Source organism: Podarcis gaigeae, assembly GCF_964106915.1.
Source record: "Podarcis gaigeae genome assembly, chromosome: 14".
Lineage (NCBI taxonomy): Eukaryota > Metazoa > Chordata > Lepidosauria > Squamata > Lacertidae > Podarcis > Podarcis gaigeae.
This window is the reverse complement of record NC_139690.1, coordinates 10,875,094-10,901,010: the sequence shown is the minus strand read 5'-3', so window position 1 is coordinate 10,901,010 and position 25,917 is coordinate 10,875,094. Positions and strand designations below refer to the sequence as shown.

General features: G+C 43.2%; 1 protein-coding gene across 8 annotated transcripts in view; it reads right to left on the bottom strand.

The window, feature by feature from the left end:
* The window catches only part of MYO5A (myosin VA), a 114,113-nt gene that overhangs the window by 20,751 nt on the left and 67,445 nt on the right, over positions 1-25,917 (bottom strand). For all 8 annotated transcript variants that reach the window (XM_083712387.1, XM_083712390.1, XM_083712392.1 and 5 more), the window contains exons 17-28: positions 25,719-25,805; positions 25,518-25,626; positions 23,624-23,835; positions 21,156-21,312; positions 16,044-16,283; positions 14,509-14,757; positions 12,388-12,481; positions 10,851-10,999; positions 9,961-10,074; positions 5,050-5,193; positions 4,074-4,127; positions 3,573-3,800 (exon numbers count right to left, since the gene is read on the bottom strand). In XM_083712387.1, coding sequence (XP_083568513.1) covers positions 3,573-3,800; positions 4,074-4,127; positions 5,050-5,193; positions 9,961-10,074; positions 10,851-10,999; positions 12,388-12,481; positions 14,509-14,757; positions 16,044-16,283; positions 21,156-21,312; positions 23,624-23,835; positions 25,518-25,626; positions 25,719-25,805 — 1,837 coding nt within the window. The remainder of the gene's footprint in view (positions 1-3,572; positions 3,801-4,073; positions 4,128-5,049; positions 5,194-9,960; positions 10,075-10,850; positions 11,000-12,387; positions 12,482-14,508; positions 14,758-16,043; positions 16,284-21,155; positions 21,313-23,623; positions 23,836-25,517; positions 25,627-25,718; positions 25,806-25,917) is intronic.

The following is a 25,917-nucleotide window of genomic DNA, read 5'->3' as shown; positions in this document are numbered from 1 at the left end:
AGTATAAGGTTGGGTGAGGCTTCTATTCTTTTTGTATAGTGTGGATGTGGAGTTTTGTGTCAGCGTCAACTGAGCAGGTTCTCTTTCTATTCGTTTATTACATTTCCTTGGTAGTCTTTCTTTTTAAAGAGTTTTTTGTGGGAAGGTTGTGTGTGGCCTAAACACATACTGGTGTTCTTCATGCCATACATAGTTAAAACTGGTGGAATTTTCTGCCACAGGATGTAGCAGTGGCTGCCAACTTGGACATATTCAGAAGGCAATTAGGCAAGGTCATGCGGCTATCAATGGCTGCTAAATATGATAGCCGTGTGCCACTTCCAGTAATGGAGGTGTCATGCCTCTGTATTGCAGCTGCTGGAAAACGCAAGCAAAGAGAATATCGTTGGTGCTTCTATCCTGCTTTTAGGCTTCCTAGAGACATCACATTGACCACCGTGAGAACAGAATGCTGAATAATATGGGCCTTTCACCTGATCCAGCAAGACTTTTCTTATGCTCTAACAGTTTGGTGATTATTATTTATTTTTCTCACGCCATAGAAATTCCTTGGGCTCTTTATATAGTGTGTATTGGAGTAGTACTGGTGGGTGTTGTTGTTGTTTAGTCGTTTAGTCGTGTCCGACTCTTCGTGACCCCACGGACTAGAGCAGTGTTTTTCAACCACTGTTCCGTGGCACACTAGTGTGCCGCGAGATGTTGCCTGGTGTGCCGTGGGAAAAATTGAAAAATTCGAAAGATTTTTTATATTTTTTTAAAAAGTCAAATTTTCGCCCACTAGGCGGGCGCCGGATTGTGTCCACCCTATTTTCCATCCGTCCTGGGTGGGGATCAGATCGGGTGGGATGGGATGAGAGCGGACAGGCGGTCCGCTCTCATCCGATTCCCCATAGAGAGCAGCGGTGCTCTGACATCTCCCTCTCCGCACACAGTGCGGAGACGGAGCTGTCATCCGCTGGCTCAGCGGGGATCAGCGGATCGATCCCTGCTGAGCAGAGAACGGTCCGCAACATTTTTGTTTGCCATTAAAGAAAAAAATATTAAACATTTTCTAATGGTGGTGTGCCTCGTAATTTTTTTCATGAAACAAGTGTGCCTTTGCCCAAAAAAGGTTGAAAAACACTGGACTAGAGCACCCCAGGCACTACTGTCTTCCACTGCCTCCCGCAGTTTGGTCAAACTCATGCTGGTAGCTTCGAGAACACTGTCCAACCATCTCGTCCTCTGTCGTCCCCTTCTCCTTGTGCCCTCCATCTTTCCCAACATCAGGGTCTTTTCCAGGGAGTCTTCTCTTCTCATGAGGTGGCCAAAGTATTGGAGCCTCAGCTTCACAATCTGTCCTTCCAGTGAGCACTCAGGGCTGATTTCCTTCAGAATGTGTGGTGGGTGCCAACTCATGCAGTTATGAAGCTCACCAAATGATCTCGGGACACTCCTTCTCTTTCTCCCGGCCTAACCTACCTCACAAGTTTGTTGCAGGGATAAAATGGGTATAGGGCAGACAGGCTACCTTGAGCTCCTGGAAGGAGGTGTACAGATAAAAAAAAATTAAGGACTGAATAAAAGCAACACTGCTGTTGCCCAGCCAAAATGCAAGAAATCAGGCTGATTGTGAGACCCATGAAGAAGCCTGCACCTTCTTATGGAGATCCATTTCTCAGAGATTCTGGGTCATATAAGAAGTAAAAAAATTCACTTTTATAATATGAATAATACACTTTAAAACAATATGTGTCATTTACACCATATGTAAACTCTGTGATTGCTAAAGCACATCAACCAGTTACATGATGTTCAGTGAATATTCTAGCATTTAAAATAAACTGACCATTTCTTGGATGGTTGTTGCTCTTTTAATGTATTGTAATTTTGGATTTTAATGTCAATCAATCAATCTTTATTACGGTCCAGAGACCCAACAAATCGTTACAAAGCAATGCACGATTCAGACAGCCTACCTCCAGGTTAAACAAGCATTTTGTTCAGACTTAAAGATAGGGATCATTGGTTCTTGCAACCACCAATAAAAATTTCACCACTGCTAATGTTCTAGCATTTGTCCGGTCTTCCAATAGGAACCTGACATAGTGAGCCTCTGATTTTCCCGGGAAAGGTACCAGCGGTACCTTTGTTCTGATATTTTCTGGTACCCTGCCCTGAATCATTATTTTTTAAATGAAAAATGGTACATAAATGTTTTTAACAAACAAACAAGAAGAAAATCAGGTTACCTTGTCATCCTGGTAAACCATTTGCAAGCAGGAAAAGGAACAAACAAAGCTAGTTACTCATATTTGTTCTCATTAAAGATCACCAGTTTCCCTTTTTATTTTCAAGTCTCCTGTATGAACTCGTGCGTATACCACCAGAAGACTTGCCAGTCAGTTCCAGTATCACTTTGAAACAGACTGCTTCGTTCATACAGAGTTCCACTGGCAGGTCCAAATTGCAATGAATAGATTTGCAAATTGGATCTCCCTCCTCCTGGGGAGGATGGCGCTCTCTCTCTCTCTCTCTCTCTCTCTCTCTCTCTCTCTCTCTCTCTCCCTCTCTCTCTGTGAGGGGGTAACTACACATACATCCACACCTGCATGAACCTGATTTAAACAACTCTTCCTCCTCAAAAAAGAGATGATGCAAATCAAACCTACAGACATACAATCATTCACGCACAGCACCATCACAACACATTACAGTGGTACCTCGGGTTACAGACGCTGCAGGTTACGTGTTTTTGGGTTGCAGAAGTTCTGGAATGGGTTACTTCCGGGTTTCAGCGCTCGCATATGTGCAGAACTGCTAAATCGCGCTTTGCGCAGGTGCAGAAGCGCCGAATCGCGACCCGCGTGTGCGCAGACGCGGCGCTGCGGGTTGTGAACGTGCCTCCCGCACGGATCACGTTCGCAGCCCGAAGTTCCACTGTACATCATACATGGGAGGTACACATCTTCTCTTCAACTATGTGCTGTATATCCAATTCTTGCTGTGCAAGTGGTATCTGCTAGATGGTATTAATGGAGGCTCCCAGGCACTTCTCTAGGATACGTTCAACTTTCCAAACAAATCAAGCTTCTTGCCTATACTGCTGGCAAGTTATGCTGCCATTATTGGTGACAACCATATTTTAACTGCATCTATCGTTACAAAACCAGGGAAAGGGAGCCGAGGTTTTCCATGTGTTGCTGCATTGCAGCCCACATCATCCCTAACCATTGGTCATGCTGGCTAAGTTGCAGTAGGGAGTTGCAGTAGAACGACATCTGGTGGGCGCTACAGGTCCCCCACCCCCGTTATTCAAGGTTGTTTGCATCATGTTATTTCAGCAGCACTGAGAGTATTCCAACAGTGCAGGAGATTGTGGTGTGATTTCCTTTCAAAGCCGGTGCACCTCACATGCAATCAGTAGTGTTGCAGGAGAGGGTGGGGTCAGATTTCCCCCTCTCCATGGTAGCATCCAGATGCACACTCAGGTCAATAATGGATTCTGCTGGGGAGAGGAAAAGCTACATTGCTCAAGCAAACTGCTCTCTCATCAAAATTCATGTTGTTCAATTTTTCTTTCCGCTACTTACCTTAGGCTGAATTGCCTCCTTCTGACTCATGAGTTGAGACCTCAGAATGAGGACTTCCTCCTTACGTACTTCCAGCTCCTCGCTGACAGAGGTCATCTGATCCAAGAGGACCCTATACGCTGGGGAACCGGGGGCCGTGACGTTAGGAGCGCTCTTTTCCATCAGGGCCTTCCTCAACTCATTCAACTCATTCTTGAGTTTCTTATTCTCGGATTCAAGCTCTTGGCGCTGAAGCAAAGAGGGAGGAACACAAACACAGTTGCTCTCTCAATGCAATGCAAATTAGAAATGTTTGGAGTGGGGTTTGGGGGGAAAGTCTTCACTGAGCGTGAGATAGCCTCTCTTACGGTGTCCTGGTAATGATTACTGTACTATATGGCATATGTAAAACATTGTGCACACACAAAATCCTTTGTAAATACTATTGTAATATGCTCTTTTAATTATGGCTGTTTTAGGGTAATGTATAGGATTGGGTCACTTTAAAAAATCCAGAATTACCTTAAGTGATTCGTACTCTAACTCTGCGCCTCTCATCTGAGGCCTTTCTTCCTCCTGGGGGAACAAAAGACAGAGATAAAGTTTTATCCTTTAGCCAGAACTAGCTACATCTGCAAAACAGAAAATTAGCAGGAAGAACAGCATGATTAATTTTACAAACTTTTTGGGGAGTGTGTGTGTGATGGAAGCAAAATGTCCTTAAAATTAAGGATAGCCTCTGAGCCTCCAACACCAATTAATCAATCAACACAATGCAGAATTAAGGAGCACACAACTGCTGCCTTTGACACAATAAAGACACCACATGAGAAAGCCAGAGAAGCACTCAGGTGGTTACAGCCTGCATCTTGCCTTAGGTATGTCCCTCTTGCATTCTGACAAGCCTTTTTACCAGGACACCATTGCTGGAATAAGACCCCAAATTTCACCAGTATTTAGGGATAGCTATATTATATTATATTATATTATATTATATATTATATTATATTATATTATATTATATTATATTATATTATATTATATTATATTATATTATATTATATTATATTATATTGCTGATCGGCGAAGAATTGATGCTTTTGAATTATGGTGCTGGAGAGACTCTTGAGAGTCCTATGGACTGCAAGAAGATCAAACATGTCCATTCTGAAGGAAATCAGCCCTGAGTGCTCACTGGAAGGACAGATCCTGAAGCTGAGACTCCAATACTTTGGCCACCTCATGAGAAGAGAAGACTCCCTGGAAAAGACCCTGATCTTGGGAAAGATGGAGGGCACAAGGAGAAGGGGACGACAGAGGACGAGATGGTTGGACAGTGTTCTCGAAGCTACAAACATGAGTCTGACCAAACTGCGGGAGGCAGTGGAAGACAGGAGTGCCTGGCGTGCTCTGGTCCATGGGGTCACGAAGAGTTGGACACGACTAAACGACTAAACAACAGATATTATAAACAAAGCCAAACCATTTTGGTCTTTACCTTGACCTTGGTTCGGAGAGCTTGTTCCTCTTTCTTGTCCAACTCATCCTGCAATGATTGCTTTTCCTGCTCCAGCTCTGTAACCCGTTTTTGTAATTTAAGGAATAGAGACATGTCCAGAGGTGCTTTCTTCTCGCTTGGCTCCTGATTCAAGGGAAATTGTGGGCAGGTCAGAATGTTTCCAACTTACAAAAAGGGAGAATTTTTTTTTGGGGGGGAGGGCGACAGTCTGCACATTAGCTATCATCGTGAGGAGAAAGCTGGAAAGCTGATGGTTCCTTCATTACAAAAGCATAAGTTGTGGGGCATTGTTCTTTCACCTGGCATGAAGAGTTTCTCCAACAGCATCAGCTGTTGCCATGGACAAGGAATTGGTAGGGAAATGGTCCATGCAAAATGGAAGAACCACACCACATGAAGGCAACGCCATGGGGATACTTTTCCAAGCTGGTTCGGACTGAGCATGTTAACATGCAGACTGTCTCTTAGGAGCAGGGGTGGGAGGGAAGCAATGACTAGAGGTATATAAATGTTACTTGATTAGGAGAGCTATTTACTGGCATCCAGAATTTTCCAAAGGTTATTTTTGAAATCACAACTTTAAAAAGTCATTTTGATAAATAAATCTAATATAAAAAAGCATCTATCCTAAAGCCTTAAAGGCAGAAAACTAGTAACTAACTAGAAGGTTTAAGGTCTATGACCAATCATACCTTTCCTTCTTATTTGTTTGAAAGGGGAGGGGAGGAGGGAAAAAAGAGTAGGTTTGCAGTTAGTTTCAAAGAAAATAATAAGGACAGTAAGTTTCTGTAACCAAAGAGCAGTGAGATAAACACCATTGCTTAAAAATTTGGATCTACTATTAGATCACCTAGCACGGTGAAATGTGAAAGCAATTGGAATTATTTCCGTATACCCAGAAATGCATGACTTGGTTGGATATTCAAAGACAGCATGTGCTCATCTCTGCATTTGTGTGTGGCATATTGAAAACACAAAGGAGTGGTCATATAACCAATTGCTTTCATACCCTAGTGATATCAGTTAAGTAGAAAACACAACAGCCCATCGCACACTACTCAACATATGGCAGACGCCTAGGATATGAAATATACTTTATATTGAAGGGGAAACTATGGCACAGAGGACTGGTCTCCACACAAATTTAAACAGTCCTCGATGTTTTTTCCCCCAGTATGATACAGTATGACTTGTCAAGTTTGAAGAAAATGGAGAAAAGCTTAAGGTTCACTTTCCCTACAGGAACTGTGCGACTCCCTCCCTTTGGCCACCCCCGAGCAAATTTAAAAAGTGGGGTATAAATATGCCCTATTCCTCCTCCTAGTGCCCTGTTCCTCAGCTCGCCTTTTTCCAGCTAGCATCCAAAGAACAATGGTTGGGGAGCACAGAAGGGTTCACCCCTACCTTGGGAAGCTACAAAGTTCAGGGGGGAAAGAAAATAAACAAGAAAAACAGAACAAATCAGCATCCCTCTTGGTCTTTAGGCATCAGCTATAGCTTAAGGCAAAGGTAAAGGGACCCCTGACCATTAGGCCCAGTCGCGGACGACTCTGGGGTTGCGACGCTCATCCTGCTTTACTGGCCAAGGGAGCCAGCATACAGTTTCTGGGTCATGTGGCCAGCATGACTAAGCCACTTCTGGCAAACAAGAGCAGCACACGGAAACGCCGTTTACCTTCCCACCAGAGTGGTACCTATTTATCTACTTGCACTTTGATGTGCTTTCAAACTGCTAGGTTGGCAGGAGCAGGGACCGAGCAACGGAGCTCACCCCGTTGCGGGGAGTCGAACTGCTGACCTTCTGATCAGCAAGTCCTAGGCTTGTGGTTTAACCCACAGCACCACCTGCGTCCCTCCAGCTATAGCTTATTATCTAGCAAAATACTTCCACACGGCTGTCAATGGTAGAGTACATGCTATGCATGGCAAAAGTGCCAGGTTCAATTCCTGACATTTTTGTGCAAAGAGATCAAGTAGTAGGTATTTGGAAAAGCCTGTTCCTGGGAGGCTAGAGCATCACTGCCACTGCCACTTTTCCTCAGCCTGCAGTCCTCCAATTGCTTTGAACTACAACTCTTATCATCCACAGTTTGCATGGCTAATGGCCAAGGATTACATGAGTTGTAGCCCCAAACATCAGGAGAGCAACAGGTTGAGAAAGTCAACAATACCAGGCATCTTTCTATGTACTGACTAGAGCCCTAGCTATATAGTTCAACAGGCTGAGAAATGGGGATGGCTGAAAAGTTATTTGTTGTTACTCTGAAGCTGCACAGAGAGTACTCATAAGAGAGGAGTGAAAAACTCAGCTGCCCTCTGTCCTAGTGGGTGTTCTCAGAGTCACCACCACTAAACCAAACAGAACAGCATGGAAGTAGGGAAAGCAGCTTGCATTTCAAAGACACAACAGGTTCTTCGCAGCACCTTTGTATCAGTTTCCCCCAGGTGAATGAAAATAGGTTGAAACAATAACACCAATCACAAAGCTGCCTATTGGATAGAAGGGAGTTCTGTTGAGTTGTGAGAGGGCTTGTTGTCTGGACCATACCTAGTACCTAAGCTGACAAAGCAGGCAAGACGCGTCCTGGACCAATTAATTGCCTTAAAAACTTTGCCCACTTTCAAGTGATTGTGTTCTTGAGCGCCATGATTAGAGGGAAAGAAAAGAAAATCTTCCTGTGTGTCTTGTCAGGTGGTTATCTAGCCAGGTAGTGCTTCTTTAGGAAGAGAGGGGACAATAGGGGCTTATGCCAAGCAGAAAGTGAAATCTTATCCCAAGAAATGGCTGGAGGAGCATCTCTTTCAAGAACCAATGCAGCAAGTTTGTGCTTCGACGAAGCAAGCATTTGGTTCCCTTTTCTTGTTGTAAAACCCATATGCAGCAAATAATAAATAAGACAAAACAGCTTATGAATTCCACCACCATAAAACATATCATGCATCCATAAGCATCCAATATTTTTCATTTAGTGCTATATAACCATTATCAAGCAGCTGCAGCAACATTTGAATTATTCATAACTGATACTCATTTCCTAAGGCAGTAACATAGCTGAGTAATCATTCTGGAAATATCCCAAACCTTCTAGTACTTAAAATGCAGAGCAAGCTGCCATTAAAAATGTGCCCTTCAAAAATAGTTCTCTCTCTCCCTCCCTATCACCAAGATGACAATTCATCTAAATTGGAAAACTACCTTACAAGTTACAATATTTGATCCCAGTAAATTTCAAAGGCTCACCCAATATTGGGATGTCAAGACACCTATCTGAACATAATGCCTGAACAACATGCTAGTTCAATGTTTTGCAAAGCTTTAAACTACTAATTGGTTCAAGATGCAATGCTCTGTTGCCTGCTTTGTTGGCTTATTCATTTCTTGAATTCTCAGACTGGTAAATTTGGGATACCAGGTGGAGTCCAGACCCACCAGAATTTTCAGAAATCCTAAGTCCATAAAACACAAGTTTCCTGATACCAGTATAAAAGAATCCTGAAGTAGCATTTCCTTACAGAAGTAATTTTCATAAAATGTTCCTAGGAACCCTGGAGTTCTGCAACCATTTGATTTTATTAAGTATGACATTGTTGGACTTGCATGTGATTGAAAGCTGCTGACTACCTGCAGCTGCAAGTTTTCCTTCCTACCCCTTCTTCTAATTCTGACTAGCAAAAGGCTACTCATGCCAAGCAGATATGGGTAACTGTATATTAGGGGTTGCCAATATGGCACCCTTCAGGTGCTGTTGGACTACAACTTCCATCACCCCTGACTACTGGTCATGCTTGCTAGGGCTGATGGGAGTTGTAGTTCCACAGCATCTACAGGACTATCCCTCCTATATATATGCATGTTACAATTAGATTGCAAGGATGTTATCGTTAAACCCTGGCTATCAGTTGTGTGTCAAACACAGTACATGTGCACACAGTTTATCATGGAAGAAGATATGCAATTTCAAAAAAAAATCACTCGAGTCCACAGAAATAGCATACCCTTTGTCAGGGTTTCAGGGACAGAGAGCGAGGGGGAGGGGTCCCAGGGTGACGAGGAAGAGGACGACGATGACCCGAGGTTGTCAGTGAGTCTGTCAAATGAATCCGAGGATTCCCAAAAGGGAGCCCCCCTGGTCAGGCCAAGGGGCAGTAGAGAGGGAAGCAGTCAGAAGCAGGGGAACGAAGAGGGAATCCCCAGTGGGGGTTGGAGATCGGGACCGGCCTCTCCGTTGGAACGGAGTGAAGGGGGTGGAGTTACCAGTGTGTCAGAAGGAGCAGAACAGGGAGCAGAGAGGGGAAGGAGTTCGGAGCAGAACGTCCTGCAGGAAGGGGAGGAGTGTAGTACCGAGAGTAGCGTAACGGTCGAAAGGAAGGTCAGAAGCAACGTACGCGCGCCAAGTTCAAATGTGGAGGCGCGCGGAAATGAGGAGAGCCCTGAGGAGGAGCCTGGTCCCAAAGCACGAAGGAGGGGGGAGCAGGCGTCAGAAGACTCAGCCTCGGGGGAGTCCCGAAGGGAGGGAGCACAGGGGGGCAGGAAGACCCTGCAGAAAAGGAAGGAGAGGAAAAGGTGGAGCAGTACAAGCCTCTTAAGCTGGTGCAGGGGCGGGACTGACTCAGAGGGGACTTCAAACATCTAAGGGTAACAGATGCTGAGCCACGGAGCTTGGATGTAACGACAACAATGTTCTTCAATAAAACCTTTTGTATATAACTTGGACTGGATTTTGGTCTCCTGTGAGCTGGGACCTCGGGTGGCTCTGACACCCTTCCTATAAGAACAGCATAGTGAAAAACTGATATTGCAGTAGCGATTTACAATTTGAAGGGGGGGAAATCCATGGTGGTCTCAAAGGTATAAACAGACTCTGATTCTTTTGTATTCTTTGATCTTACCTCTGTTCTCATTGGAAATTCTTCTGCCTCAGTGATCTCAGAGCTATAGGTGTATTCTGATTCATTGCTACTATGCGTGGAATCTGTTCTCTTGTGTCCAGGTTTGGAGATGCTCTGTGGGGGAAGAAAAGCGGGCAGGAAAATATGATAGCTCTAGTGTTTGTCTTCCCTTCCAAACCCCAGAGATCTCATGCATGAGTGCTTTGTAGAAGTCAGGGACTGATTTGCCTCAGTCATGCGAAGACAAATGAAAGAGAGGGACTAAGAAAGTAGCAGGGTGGTAAAACAACAATGACAACAATAATAAATATTTATTATTATTATTATTATTATTATTATTATTATTATTATTATTATTATTAATACCCCACCCAGCCGCACTCTGGGTAGCTTCCAACTGAATATTAAAAAGAATACAGCATCAAACATTAAAAACGTCCCTAAACAGGGCCTCCTTCAGTTGTCTTTTAAAAGTAAAATAGTTGTTTATTGCCTTGACATCTGGTGGGAGGGCGTTCCACAGGGCAGGCACCACTACCAAGAAGGCCCTCTGCCTGGTTTCCTGTAACCTCACAATGAGGGAACCACCAGAAGGCCCTCAGAGCTGGACCTCAGTGTCTGGGCTGGACAATGGGGCTGGAGACGCTCCTTCAGGCATACAGGACCAAGGCCGTTTAGGGCTTTAAAGGCCATTTAGGGCTGGTAAAGGATTAATCAATGCCTCTGCATCTCCTGCCTCTCTACTCCAAATTGTGTCTCTCCCCCCCCCCCTACTTTTCAGCTGTGCAGATGCAATCTGTGTTTCCAGACCCATGTCTGCTAGGGAAGATCTTGTTCAGCCTAGAAACTTTTTCAAATGAAATCTTTTCCAGGTCCTTTAAGCCACTCACCACCATAACCTTCATCTCATCCTTAAGGTCATCATATCGCTCCTCTAACCGGCTGAACTCCTGAAGCAGATTCTGATATCTCTGCCTTTCATTGTTCAAATCAAGGTCTAGCTGCTTTGTCTCCTCAGTGAACTTTTTCTCCATGACCTCTGTAAAACAAAGTATGAAATGCAAATTTACATATACGGTGGTACCTCGGGTTACATACGCTTCGGGTTACATATGCTTCAGGTTACACACTCTGCTAATAAAGAAATAGTGCATCAGGTTAAGAACTTTGCTTCAGGATAAGAACAGAAATCGGGCTCTGGCGGCGCAGCAGCAGCAGCAGCAGGAGGCCCCATTCGCTAAAGTGGTGCTTCAGGTTAAGAACAGTTTCAGGTTAAGAACGGACCTCCGGAATGAATTAAGTACTTAACCCGAGGTACCACTGTACAGTCGTACCTTGGATCTCAACCGCCTTGACTCCCGAACAAATCGGCTCCCAAACGATCAAAACCCGGAAGTGAGTGTTCTGGTTTTCGAACGATTTTCAGAAGCCGAACATCCGCCGCAGCTTCCGATTGACTGCAGAACGTTCCTGCAGCTAATCAGAAGCCACGCCTTGGTTTTCAAACGGCTCTGGGATTCGAACGTACTCCCGGAATGCATTCTGTTCAAGAACCAAGGTACGACTGTATTACATTTGTACAGCAAAAAACAATGCATTTTAGTATCTAGAGACTATGGTTGCTTCCAGAAGACCTATTATTGGGAATTCATCCTGATTTGTTTGCAGGGAAATTAAACAATGTTAGACATTTAAAGAGCATTCATTCCAATTTGTTTGCAAGGAGGTTACATGATACTGGATCAAACCAGTATTCAGAAATCCTACTGAACACTGGGATTTTCTCCCAGGTAAGTGGGTGTAGGATTGCAGCCTAAGTAAGAAATTGTGGCCAGCTCCAAGATTTGAAACAGTATGGCTACAAAGCTCCTGTCCTTGAACCACATTAGCAGCTAGTGCATCCAGCTGTGAAATGGTCAATTCCTCAGTAAGATTTAAGCAACTTCTTTAGTGTCACTACAGTTCAATATCTGAGGCTCAGAGACCATTTAACTGCTCTCTTAAAAAAAGAAATTCTAATCCCACAATTCAATGCTATGCAAATGAGGCAGTAAGGCTGGTTCAGGATTCACTTATGCACGTTTTATCCTCCATGTGATATTGCCTCTAGCCCTGAACCAGTGCAATATCCTACTCTCAAATAATGGATGGGGAAAAGAGAGAGACAGCCTTTCTGCATGGTGATAATTTGATGCTTACACAGCCCATTTCACTCTTTGCTTTCTCCCGGGAGTGATGATACTGAGTTCCTTGGGGTCAGTGATTCAAAGTGGAGGCCCATCATGTTACAGAGTTTTGCTTAATTGATAAAAAAGCAGAGGAGAGAAAAGGGAGAGAAGAAGGGATTGTGTGTGTGTGTGTGTGTGTGTGTGCGTGCGCGCGCATGCAAAAACCATCAACCAAACCAAACTTCTGAACCAAGGTTACCTGTTATCTCTTTGGCCTGGTCCTGGATCCGACGGTTCAGCTCATCCTTTTCTGTTTTAAGCAGTGTGTTTTGCTCTTTTAATTCCAGTACCAACTAAAAAAAGAAAAAAAATAGTATTGGGAAAGGCTCACAGCTGAAACAGAAAAAAATCCATCTTAACAAGTACCCTGTTTGAGTAACAAACAAATTTTCCCGGGCAATTCTATACAAAGCTAATCAGTCAATCTGCATGGATGATACATCTACTGCTATCACAGCCTTGTCTATATACAGCATTTTCATCAAATCTGATTGGAAATCATGCTCTACATAACATAAAACAGTGTTGGCTGTGCCCATTGGAACTGATGGGGTGGAAGGCTGAGAGGTCAAACATAGGTGGAACCTGAGCCAAACACAGGCAAAATCAAATAATTCCAAGTTTTGTTCCTATCCTCACCTCTACAAAGGCAACACTGAGACTAAGGAGGAAGCTGATAAGCAGTGGATTGGGAGTAAATCAGAAGGCTGGCAGGTGGGGCCTGACTGAAAGCAGACTGAAGTTGGTGGAGCAGGGTGCCAGTCACCCTAATCAACCAACCTCCACTCCCGAGAAAATTCAATAACCATGCAAAACTGAACTGAGCATATTATCTCTCTGCTTCCCTTCTCTTCCTAAGTATAGGCTGAAATGCTTTTTCAGACTGGTCCTCTCTTCGTGTGCTCTGTGAAGGAGCATTTACACTGAAAGGATAAATTAATATCTTATTTATAAGTGGGGGAAATGCTAGCCAGCTTTTTTATGCCTCCATGTCAATCGAGGAGGCTTAAGTCAATTAAAATTACAATCTCACAATAAAGTTACAGCATCAGTTAAATTACAGCAGGGTCAGGCATAATACATTTATCTAGCTGGCAAGGGAAATGGAAAGGTCTAGTTGGTAGAAAACAGGCAAAGGGGAGACCACCTGAATCTTGGAAGGGGGGGAAGGGGAAATCCACAACCAGGGCACCACCACAGAGAAGGCCCTCTCACTAGCCTCTGCCAACCATGCTTCCAGCTGAAGTGAGACACATAAAAGGGCCTCTCCATCAGATCTTAGGCAGCAGGGAGGCAGGCCGGTATAAGAGGTGTCAGTCCTCTAGGTATGCTGGACCTAAGCCATTCAGGTAATCACCAACCATTTGAATTGTGTCCAGAAACAACCAGAAACTGTCCAGAAACTGACAACCAGCACAGGCAATGCAGAACATGTGCAAAACAGTCCCATGTCAAGGGCCCATTAACATTCCATGACAACTGAAGGTTCCACAGAAGCTTCCTCTGTATTCCCAGTTACAGCATATTGCAATAATCCAATCTAGGTGCAACTAAGGTGATCTCCTCGGTAAAGGGCACATCTGGCCCACACAACACACATTTCTTACCTTTTCTAAGAGGGTGTCTATCACCAATGATTTCTATAAGATGAATCTTAAACATAACTGGCAGTTATCTAAGCACTCAAAGCCCCCCTGCTTCTCCTGAAGCATAGAGATGGAGTTTGGTTCCATTTTGCTCTTTTTTCCAGAAACAAAAAGCCCAGCTCATCACCGCAGATTAAGAGTTCTGTTTCTCTTCTGCTTTCTCTTTTGGGTTTTAGGCTGCGTTTTCCCTCACCTTCTCCAATGCAATAGGGCCACCCAGTCTCCAGCTTACATTGCAGCAGCTTTCTGAGACGTCTCTGGCTCTCCACCATGATGAAGGAGACTTCTCAGATCCTGCCTTCAGCTCCCATCCTGGGCTTTCATCCGATTCTGACTCTCCCTTCACTTCTGCTCTCTCTATGTCTGAGTCTCTGCTCCTGTCCTCTCTGCCCCTGACTTCCGTGTCCTCTGCACCTCCTCTCTCTCTCTCTCTCTCTCTCTCTGGTTGCTCCTGAATCTTACGAGGCAATGAGGAGGACATGGGGACACTAGACATCTAGCCACTTCCAGCCTGGCTCCATTTACATCTCAGGGAGTCCAAGTCCAACTTATCATGCAACATCAATAAAGGATGCAGCCCTAGGTATCTCACATATGTTTGGGCTTATGATTATGCACAAATGCGCCTTCAGGTTGTTCCTAAAGCTCTGTGCTGCAAAGCAAGACGTACTCACCTGGTCTGTTTCTTGTTTGTATATTTCTGCTTGTTCCTCAATCGTCTTCTTCTCAGCCTGTGTTTGGTGCAGTTCCTTTCTGAGCTTGCTAATCTCCTCTTGAAGGCTAAGGACACGGTTGGTGGCATTCTTGGCCTCTTCTTCACTCATTTTAAGTCGTTCTACATCATTCTTTAGCTTCTCTGTCTCAGAAGTGTATGCTGCTTCCAGAGTACTTAGTTTCTCAATTAGGGATTTAGAGTCTTTGGACTGCGTAAAGCAAAAAAATGATAGAGATCAATGTTTGCAATGCATTTCAGTTAAACATTAAGCTTTCATGCTAGGAAAAGATGTGTTATTTATCATCATTTCTCAGCTATCCACAGAATGTGCACAACTTCACACAATGAAAATGTCTGTTGTAAGTAGGGACGGACAAATCAGTTATTGTCTGTTTCCCTCAGTTTTTCATTTTTCAATCTTAAATTTTCATTTTCACATCAGTTTACAAATTCTTCCCCCCCCCCAAAAAAAAGCCTTTGTGCAATTTCATCAGCATTTTACTACAAGGTTCTAATGTACAAATTATTATATGAAATTGTGCCAGATATATTCATTTTTGCAAGCAATTTCCCCTAACGTAATGCAATTTTGTGCAAACTTTTCCTAAAATGTGTTTTTTTGTACATATTAACTGGCTGGAGAACTGCATTGCAAAATAATGCGAATTTTGAAGGATGGCCACATTTCAATCTGCCTGATGTTTCAGGTAGTGCAAATTTTATAGTGGGTATGTTTTTGCACCTTACATGTTGTTTTTATGGCACAAGCTAGTTAGATATCACTTGCGAAATCTGCATCTGATTGCACTCTTACTTGCTAAAGCTGGGATGGACAACCTGTGGCCCTTCAGGTGATACTGGACTGCAACTCGCATCAGCCCCAGTCAGCATGGCCAATGGCCAATAATGATGGGAGGTGGAGTCCAACGACATCTGGAGGGCTCCAAATTCCCCATTCTTCTGCTAGAATGAAGGAGTTCAACTCAGTTGTCAGTTTATGGGGATACTCTGCCTTTCTACAAGAGTGTCCAAAGCAGCTTATAAAAGGTAAAGGTAAAGGGACCCCTGACCATTAGGTCCAGTCGTGACTGACTCTGGCGTTGCGGCGCTCATCTCGCTTTATTGGCCAAGGGAGCCGGCGTACAGCTTCCGGGTCATGTGGCCAGCATGACTAAGCCGCTTCTGGCAAACCAGAGCAGCGCACGGAAACACCGTTTACCTTCCCGCTGGAGTGGTACCTATTTATCTACTTGCACTTTGACGTGCTTTCAAACTGCTAGGTTGGCAGGAGCAGGAACCGAGCAATGGGAGCTCACCCCGTCACAGGGATTCAAACCGCCAACCTTCTGATCAGCAAGCCCTAGGTTCTGTGGTTTAACCCACAGCACCACCCGCGTCCCTAAAGCAGCTTATATAGTGCTCCAAATAGCCCTTATTTCAAAATGCAGATGACGTAAGCTTCTAGCCATCCAACCCACAGACATGTCACTTTACCTGCTCATCAATTCTACGTTGCAGCTGCATGATCTTGTTCTCCATGCCAACGTTGAGTTTCTTGTAGTGTTCCACAGAGCGTGCCTCTATCTTCAGCTTCTTCAGCTCTCTCTTAGCCATCATGCGACGGAAGCAGCACTGGAGATAGACAATTGCCTCCAAAGATCTGTGGTACCGCACGCGAGCCAGCCAACCACGCACATGTTTCTGTATAATGGTGGCCTTGTGCCCACGAAGCATCTGCATATTAAAAACACACACACAATGAGGGGCCTTGTACTGTCATCAGGGACAATTAACTGATACCATGAACTGTGGCTAGTAAACTTAAACTTAAAAACAAAGATAATTAAAGATAATTAAAGCCAAGAAATAAAATAAGTAATATACTACTGCTTGTTTGGTACATGGAAAGCTGACTATGTTCCAGCAGTCTACAGTGCAGATTCCTTATGCGATGTTACAAATATGTGCCTATATATATCTCTACCTACACACACACACACACACACACACACACACACACACACACACTGTATGGCACACTATGGGTCATCAAAAGGACCTGGATTTTTCAAACTCTGGATAATATTAACTGCTCCATAGATTAGGGTTAAGTAAATCATGTGAAACTGTTCCACAATATTCCCTTCTCCCAGTGCACTCTCACACAAATTTCATATGGAGGTGGAGCATTTCAATACTCTTCCTTTGGGCAATGCCAGGCACTTCCCACAGCAGAGCCCCAAGGCTTATAACCATCATAATACATTAATCGCTTTTGGCGATTATTTCAGTTTAAGAGTTCTTGAACCACAATCTAATGTTCTTTTGTTGATGCATAATGAACAGTTTGCAAATTCTTGATTAACTCCTTACGTTGTTTCTAACCACACTAGTAAATTACATCATGTGTCATAGAGGGGGAAACCTATACATGTCATAAAGAACTCAGACTAAACTGGTTTATACCAAAACATTGATAGGTTCAACTGGCGAATTTGTCAATTTGGATTTCTGTATTTCTTCCATAAAACAGTCTCCCCCAACTTGGAGCTCTCCAGATGTTTTGGACTACAATTCACACATTAGAAGTTGAAATCCAAAACATCTGGAGGGTATCAAGTAGAGGAAGGATGCCAAAAAACAGTGAAATAATTATCCATAATGATATGAAACTTCCAAAGATGTAAAAAGACAGATGATCTTAAAAACAGTATATTGATTAAAAATACAGAAAATGGTTAAACTCTCAAGTCATTTTAATATCATTTCATGTAACTAACCCATACTATGACACATGACACACTATCAGTGACATTTCAACTACATCCACTGCTTTTAAATTGTCCTAAAAATACCTTGATTCAGGAGATATAGCAGATCCACATCTGGTAGTACAAGTGAGCCAAGTACATGCAAAGATGGTCAAAATATTATAAATTTTACTAAGGACACCAGGTGGTTTACAATATAGTACATGTAAACCTGAGCCAATGGAGCTTCCTGTGAAACTCACAGACATCACAACAGCATCTCTTCCAGGAACCTCCCGAAAATATGTGAAGCAGATGATTCAACTCCTTCAGACATCTTATTACAGCCATGTGACCACTCAACATACCAGTTTAATAATGGCTACTGACACCTGTTGCAATTGCTTCCCCAGACAAAGTAGTTTTGTTAATGGAACTATCTTTAACTACAGGAACACAACTGACGTGTCACAGGACACCATGTGCCAACACATCTGGATCAGGTCTGATATATTAACAGAACCACATATACAGAGTTACAGTTGCTGAGGACACTGTTCCAGAAGGCTGCAGCCATTTGAAGCACAGAAAACAACTGAAATTGCTTCTCTGTAACAATTCTCATACTAGGGGTGTCCTTGTAATCCTTAGGTGGTGTCCATTGCAAAAGATTAAGAAAAAAAGAGGAAGGATTTGGCTCAATCAATCAGGGTGTAACAGATTTTTTAATAATATGAATGAAGTGAAAATCAAACGTAAATGAGGCATAGTAAAGGTAAAGGGACCCCTGACCATTAGGTCCAGTCGTGGCTGACTCTGGGGTTGCGGTGCTCATCTCGCTTTATTGGCCAAGGGAGCCGGCGTACAGCTTCCGGGTCATGTCGTCAGCATGACTAAGCTGCTTCTGGCAAACCAGAGCAGCGCATGGAAACGCCGTTTACCTTCCCGCCAGAGCGGTACCTATTTATCTACTTGCACTTTGACGTGCCTTCGAACTGCTAGGTTGGCAGGAGCAGGGACCGAGCAACGGGAGCTCACCCCATCACGGGGATTCGAACTGCCGACCTTCTGATCAGCAAGTCCTAGGCTCTGTGGTTTAACCCACAGCACCACCCGCGTCCCCAAAATGAGGCATAGAGAACAGGATATTGGGCTCTGATTAGAGCAGGGGTGGGAAACCTATGGCCTATGTGCCAAATCTGGCCTGCCTGGTCTCCCATTGGCTTGCAATACTGCATTCATGAAACCACACCCACCTGCCCCAAATGCAACATCACATGTGGGATTAGGTGTGGGGCATGTAGACATGCAGCGAAAGCAGGAAGAGTTCAACCCTGCTTTGTGCAGTATCCCCACCCCTGCCGGCCAAGATTGACAGGTGGGTGGACAAAGAAGTCAAATGGTGTCAAAAGCTGGCCCATCAAGGAGGAGGAGACAAAGGGCCGGATTCTGCTAACCCAGCGTGCTAGCAGAAGCCAGCGCAAGGGCTCCTGCAATGCAACAGGACTTTCTCCCCTTTCCTCCCCCAGAAAGACCTGAATTCAAAGACCTGCTCAGCCTAAAAGCTCACCAAATGCCCTTGGCCCAGACCTGTCAATGGATTATGAAAAAACCCCAACGGACCTTGCCTTGAATTCCTTAAAGGAAGAGGCAGATATAAACAATAAAACAAGGGAATCCCACCACAACCATCAAGTTGGGACACCAAACACTCATTGCCTGTTTGGCTAGTATTTCTCAAAGGATGTTTTAAAGTATCATTTAGGATAATTAGGAATGCAATAGATTCTTCAGAGGATGAAGAAACTATAATTGCTACAAGGCTCATTCCAATTACAACACTCACCTCCTAACTGAAAATATTCTTTTAGTCACACAGCAGAATCAGGCCCTACAAAAGGCACTTCTGCTCATCATCTGAAGACTGCCTGCCTGCCAGTCCTCTGCCACATTCTTAGAAATTCTGCACTATTTTGCCCCCCTAGAAAATATCATCTAGAAAGTCATCTTTCATCACCTTTAGTGCACCTGATTAGGGATTCGCTTTATTTAGAACATTTGTAGTCCAAAAAGGCTCCCAGAGTGGCTTACATACAACCAATGAAAACAACCTGCCCACAGGTTTACAAAATGCATGACACAAATGTGAATGTGGACATGGAGGGAAAAGGAAAAAAGCAACGTTAGGCACCAATTCTTGAAGTTTAAGCAGTAGTTCTTATAATGATCAGATGGAATTCATGTCCCAGTTTTGTTGCTGGAAAGTAATCAGGTAAATAGCTACTAGGTTCCCTGTAATACACATTTACTCACATTTATTTCTATGCTGCTACTTGTGCATTTGGAGAGTAAATGCAAAAACACCACAGATGAGAAATGTTACAAAGACCTCTGGTACAAGCAGAGCCTAAGACTCATCTCTTCCTTACCACTTTGATGACCCATTTGAAATCTGAACACTACTGATGTCTCTTGGGAATAACTGCAACTTCAAACCATACCACAATGAACTGTAATAGCTATTGTCATGCACTGATATTTCTGCTGCAATACAATTACTGTGCAATTTTCATTGATTACCTCCAACAGTTAGTTCTGACTAGCTCTGTGGTAACTACAATAACCACAAAGGAAATGCAACAGCCTAACAAAAACAGATGTTCCAAAACAAGACCAGTAATGAACCACCACATTAAAACTTATAAATGACACATAATGGATGAAGCATCCTTAATTCCATAGCCGGAAAGCAGCTGAGCTGGTGATGTGGTTTAATTTTTGCGCTAGAAGGGATGTATTTTTTAAACTTATTTTATTAAAATACAATGCTTCTCAAAATAATTACTACAGTTTTGAAAAGTAGCATAAGATCCCTTTAGTGCTTTATTAGCTGTGTTTTTAATTTTCTTGTGTAATTTTTCCCATATGAATTGCAATTCTTTTACTGGAAGTCACCTTGAAACTTCTTTTATATAAAGAAAGCATGTTCAAGGAAGTTTCAAAAAGTGTCCAGTTATTGAAATCAAGATCCCATATTTGTTTAATGATAGCTAAAGTATGAAGAACCGGCATACTAGAAATAAAAACTTTACCTTAAAGCAAATTACTTTACATTTGACAAGTTTAAAGGTATGACTACAGTTACTGGTATATAATATTATTCCTACTTTCAAGTGTCATGTGAAAGCAGAGCTACAAATGGAATTATTGTATGCTCTGGTTTTTCCACTCATTTGAAGGGTCCAGCTTGTGCACCAAAAATAGGTCTTTCCATGCCAATGAATCAAGAAGTTCTAGCAGATAAGGGAGCTCCAGCCATTTATCACAACTACCTGTAAGCAATCACACAAGCAGGTATCTTTGCCCCAAACCCTTCCCATAATTTTAGCACGTGGATACAGACATACAGGGTTGACATGCAGTCAACAACTGTTTTGTGTGGGGGTTACGTTCCTGACCCCCATGCACGTTAGTGGAACGCACATAAGACCACTCTGCCCCTGCTCCCTTTTCTGGCCACTTCTAGGTTTTCGTGATGCACACACACACACACACACAGTCACACACATACTGAACACATGCAAAACAGTCGTTTTCTGTACAATACCAAAGCCACAGTTTTCCACCTAAGTATTTCACAGTTGAAGCACATTATCAGGACGAGTGGCTTCCTGTATTTTTAGAAATCACACCTTGGCAGTGAAATTGGTGCGTGTCTTGAGAAACAAACCTCTAAAAATAACATTGTGAAATTTCATGTTCTATAGCATTCTAGAAGAAACACAGCCACATACTGTATTCCAGGAAGAAGAAAAAGAAGAAACAGAACTAGGAGTCAAGTAACAGACGCTCTTACCTGCTGATACTTCTTCCTAGCAATATAACCTCGCAAATATGACTGGAGAACCAGAGTGCCGGCTAGTGTGCGACAGTATCGCTTGCGGACAACATACATGCGCTGGAATTTCTGAATAATGATGGCAGCTTTGGTTCGTCTAAGGAAAGTTGCAAGGCTGACCAAGAAAAAATGAAGGGATAGAAGACAGTATTTACAAACTCCAAAGTAGTCTCTTGACATTGACACTTTATTACAAAGGTCCCAATGATGGCAAAATTTTGGATAACCCAACAGCATCAGATACTTCTCCCCAGGCTTACATTACAGTGCTAAACCACCAAGTTCAATGAACCTTATTCACTAATTACTGAGTTTAGGACTGCAGCCAATGCACCATATTATTGTCATTGGCACATCTAACTTGTAAAAGCAAGGCTCAGAGAGCACCAGTCACATATTAACTGCTGGCCTATCTCCTTTTTGAAAATTTGCAGTGATATGCATTTCCCATACACTCATATGCCCAAACTTGCAAAAACAATGGTGCATTTAAAAGATTTAAGATGAGCATACATGTTCCTTAGCAAAAGGTTTAAATAATTTTTCTTTAAATAACTGGATTGTTCGCATCGTATTCACATCAGACATCCAGTCAGTCTGAATTACTGGGAATAATTTTGCAGGGGAAAGCCAACATTGGCATAATTTTACATATTTGTAACCTGCCTTCAGTTCAACAAAGGCAGATGCTGTTGACCAACAAAAGCAGTTGTGGAATCTTAAGAACTTCAGCACCAACATTTACTAAAACAACAGCAGGAGCTATGTTCCAATAACAGGATCCTTGCTGGATCAGACCAATAGTCTTATTTAGTCTAGCCAACCAAATGCCTTTGGAAAACCCAAAAGCAGAGCTTCAAGGCAGCGGCCCCTCCCTTGATGCTCCCCAGCAACTGGTATTCATAGAATCATAGAGTTGGAAGAGACCACAAGGGCCATCGAGTCCAACCCCCTGCCAAGCAGGAAACACCATCAGAGCACTCCTGACATATGGCTGTCAAGCCTCTGCTTAAAGACCTCCAAAAAAGGAGACTCCACCACACTCCTTGGCAGCAAATTCCACTGTCGAACAGCTCTTACTGTCAGGAAGTTCTTCCTAATGTTTAGGTGGAATCTTCTTTCTTGTAGTTTGGATCCATTGCTCCGTGTCCGCTTCTCTGGAGCAGCAGAAAACAACCTTTCTCCCTCCTCTATGTGACATCCTTTTATATATTTGAACATGGCTATCATATCACCCCTTAACCTCCTCTTCTCCAGGCTAAACATGCCCAGCTCCCTTAGCCGTTCTTCATAAGGCATCGTTTCCAGGCCTTTGACCATTTTGCTTGCCCTCCTCTAGACACGTTCCAGTTTGTCAGTGTCCTTCTTGAACTGTGGTGCCCAGAACTGGACACAGTACTCCTGCCTCTATACTGGAGGCTGCACATAGGCAAGTGAGACCTGCATATAGCTATCATCATTTTGATTTTCAAGTGTAGATTGTCCTTAGCCAAAACAGCGCCATCAGAAGGCCTGAGGGAACCCCAAGGCTTGTAATCTGTTGGGGGCAGGAGCTGGAGCAAGCCCAATAAAGACTGAGCATACTCAGGGAGCGTGAAATGTTGACTGACAAAGGAGGGAAATGGAATAACTGGAATCCTCAACAGTAGCACTTTTCTTGCAAGCCCCACTTGACATGCTGGTCGTCATGGATACGCATCCTCCATGATCTGTTCTTTACAATCTACATCATCATGCTCAGTTAACCTTTAACCCACCAAGCCAAATGTAGCTCACTAGACACTATTATAGTACAGTTGATACATGATATACACCCTTTGCAATCACAGGCAGAAAGCAAAACAAGAAGTTTATCAAGTTGGGTCTTATAACATAATGATCAGTACAGTGGTACATTGGTTCTCAATGCCTTCGTACTCAAACAACTTGGAACCCAAACACTGCAAACCCAGAAGTGTTCCGGTTTGCAAACTTTTTTTGGAAGCTGAACGTGCTCTGTTTTGAGTGCCATGCTTCCATTTTGAGTGTCTGTTGTTGCAATTTATTTTGCGGTTTTGTTTTTGCGGCTCTTTTCGTTTTGTTTTTGCGACTGTTTGGAACCCAGTTCAGCTACTGGTTGATTGATTGTGTGACTGCAGTGCATTGTTTATTGCTTTCATTTTATGGATCAATGGTCTCGTTAGATAGTAAAATTCATGTTAAATCGCTGTTTTAGGGGTTGTTTTTAGAAGTGTGGAATGGATCAATCCATTTTACATTACTTTCAACGGGAAAGCACACCTTAGTTTTGGAATGCTTTAGTTTTGGAATGGACTATTGGAATAGATTAGATTTGAGAACCAAGGTACCACTGTACAGGAAAAACAGAAGGTTCAGTTGAGTTTTATGTTTAAAGCAACCCAGGCTTTTCTCAGGGGTCAGCTTACCATCTTGCCTGGTACCCTCGGACATATCTCTGAATGGTGATGGCTGCTTTCCTCATGCGCAGGTACTTCTTTCGCAACAACCATCCTCTGATGGTCTTTTGAATGCGGATGCATGCAGCTCTCAGTTTATCGGCCCTTATTTTTTCCAAGTAAGCTACCTGACCAGCCCGGAAAAATATTTTTGTCTTCCCAAACTGGTACTTATCTTTATCCTGTTTTCAGAAGAAATGTACAATCAGTGCCAGACCGAAATCACAAAGGATTAATAATAAGAACAAGACTCAATGACAGCAGAATTGGTAAAGAGGCAACAGGCATCCTCTAAATCAGGGGTGGCTAATCTTTTGAGACAAAGGGACACGTTGACCCCTGGGAGTCACAGGAGTAGGTACCGCTGTGGTCTAAACCACTGAGCCTCTTGGGCTTGCCAATCAGGTCAGTGGTTCGAATCCACACTATGGGGTGAGCTCCTGCTGCTCTGTCCCAGCTCCTGCTGGGATCTAATGCACACCAATGCAAATAGTTAAATAGGTATTGCTGTGGCAGGAAGGTAAAAGGCATTTCCCTGCGCTCTGGTTTCCGTCACAGTGTCCCGTTGTGCCAGAAGCAGTTTAGTCCTGCTGGTCAGATGACCTGGAAAGTTGTCTGTGGACTAACACCAGCTCCCTTGGCCTGAAAGCAAGATGAGCGCCACAACCCCATAGCTGCCTTTGACTGAAATTAACCGTCCAGGGGTCCTTTACCTTTTTACCTTACATATCAAAGTGGGATCAGCTAAAGTTTAAAGTGGGTGTGGCAAGAACTACAATCCTCAAGGTTGCCTCCCAAAAGAATTTCCCACCAGCTAGCCTACACTGATTTACATTGTTTTAATTGTTAATTATGAAATTCAGGAAATTGTTTTCTTTCTTCCTTTTTTTTTAAAAAAGGCAAATAGGAGGGCCGCAAAAACCTTTTGGAATCATGAGATCCAGGCAGGAGACCCATGGGAATGCTTAAAAAAACTATCTATTTTATTATTAATTTATTATTATTATTATTATTATTATTATTATTATTATTATTAAAATGACAACGGGGGAGACTTGGGAGTGAGAAAAATCCTTTTTGGGGGGCAGTCTCCCCTGCTATACAACATGAAAGGACATGCTGAAAATCAGGTTAAACGAAAGGAGCAAAATCGTAAAAAGAATCCTATTTTTAGCTGGTAGCCAGCCACGTAAAAGTAAAGTAATTAAAACATTGTGAGATTTGAAGGGGAAATAATACATGGACTGTGGCTTTATTCTGAGCCACAAAGGTTACTTTAATATGCCAAGAAAATCCTGGACAGTGTTAGTTACAGTGCTTGAAGGTATTCACCAAAAGAACAATGTTCTCAACTGCCTTCCCAGGGCCATCTGACAGCTCCCTTGCCCTATGGGAAGGTGAGAGCAAAGGCGGAACAGCCAGGAGGGCTGTCCATTATCTCGCTCCTGGTAGCTGCTCCTTCCCTGAACCGCCACCAGAGGGCTACTCAAGAATAATCTCATGTACAAATTGGAGAAGAGGCAAGAAATAAAATTTCCGAAATAATAGGTGTACTGGTACCATTAAGCCTGAAAAGTGGACTATAAGAAACTTAAAGAAAGAAAGCTGCCATGAGTGTTGATTTAAATGGAAAACCAATATGGATACTGTGAAGGGGAAAGCTCAAACAAGGAATGGAAGCCATATTTGCTCAACCAACGGGAAGAAGTCATCTTTGCAAATCCATATGGGGCTTATTTTGTTGCCCTATGACACTCAGCCACTAGCATGTTTATTCTATTAAATGAAACAAATCCAACCACACCCTAATAATTTTGCGAGCTCAGCACGCTTTACAGACAATAAGCACCATAAAGTCTACTACCAGAATAAGTTTCTCCAGGACATTTTTACATGTCTGCTTCCTGTCACTGAGGACATCTTTCTGCTTCATCAGCACACGATAGCGACTGAAAAATTCTTGATAGGTCCACCTGGTTTCAAGAAGCAGCAGAGTTAGGCAAACAAAAAGTTATCGGTGTATATATTGTATTCAAGCAAAACATCGCAACACCAGCAGCCTCACCTGGAAGGAAAGCCAGCTGCACTGATTCGAATTGTTTCCAGCACACCACAAGCTCTGAGCTGCTGCACGGTCCGCTTTTCATCAAACCTAGAGATGAAAACATTGCTAATTTGAGGCAGAAACTTCGATAAGGTTCTACAGGTGTTTCCTACAACTGTACGGTTGCAATCCGCAGGGCGCAATTCTCTCCCCGATGCTT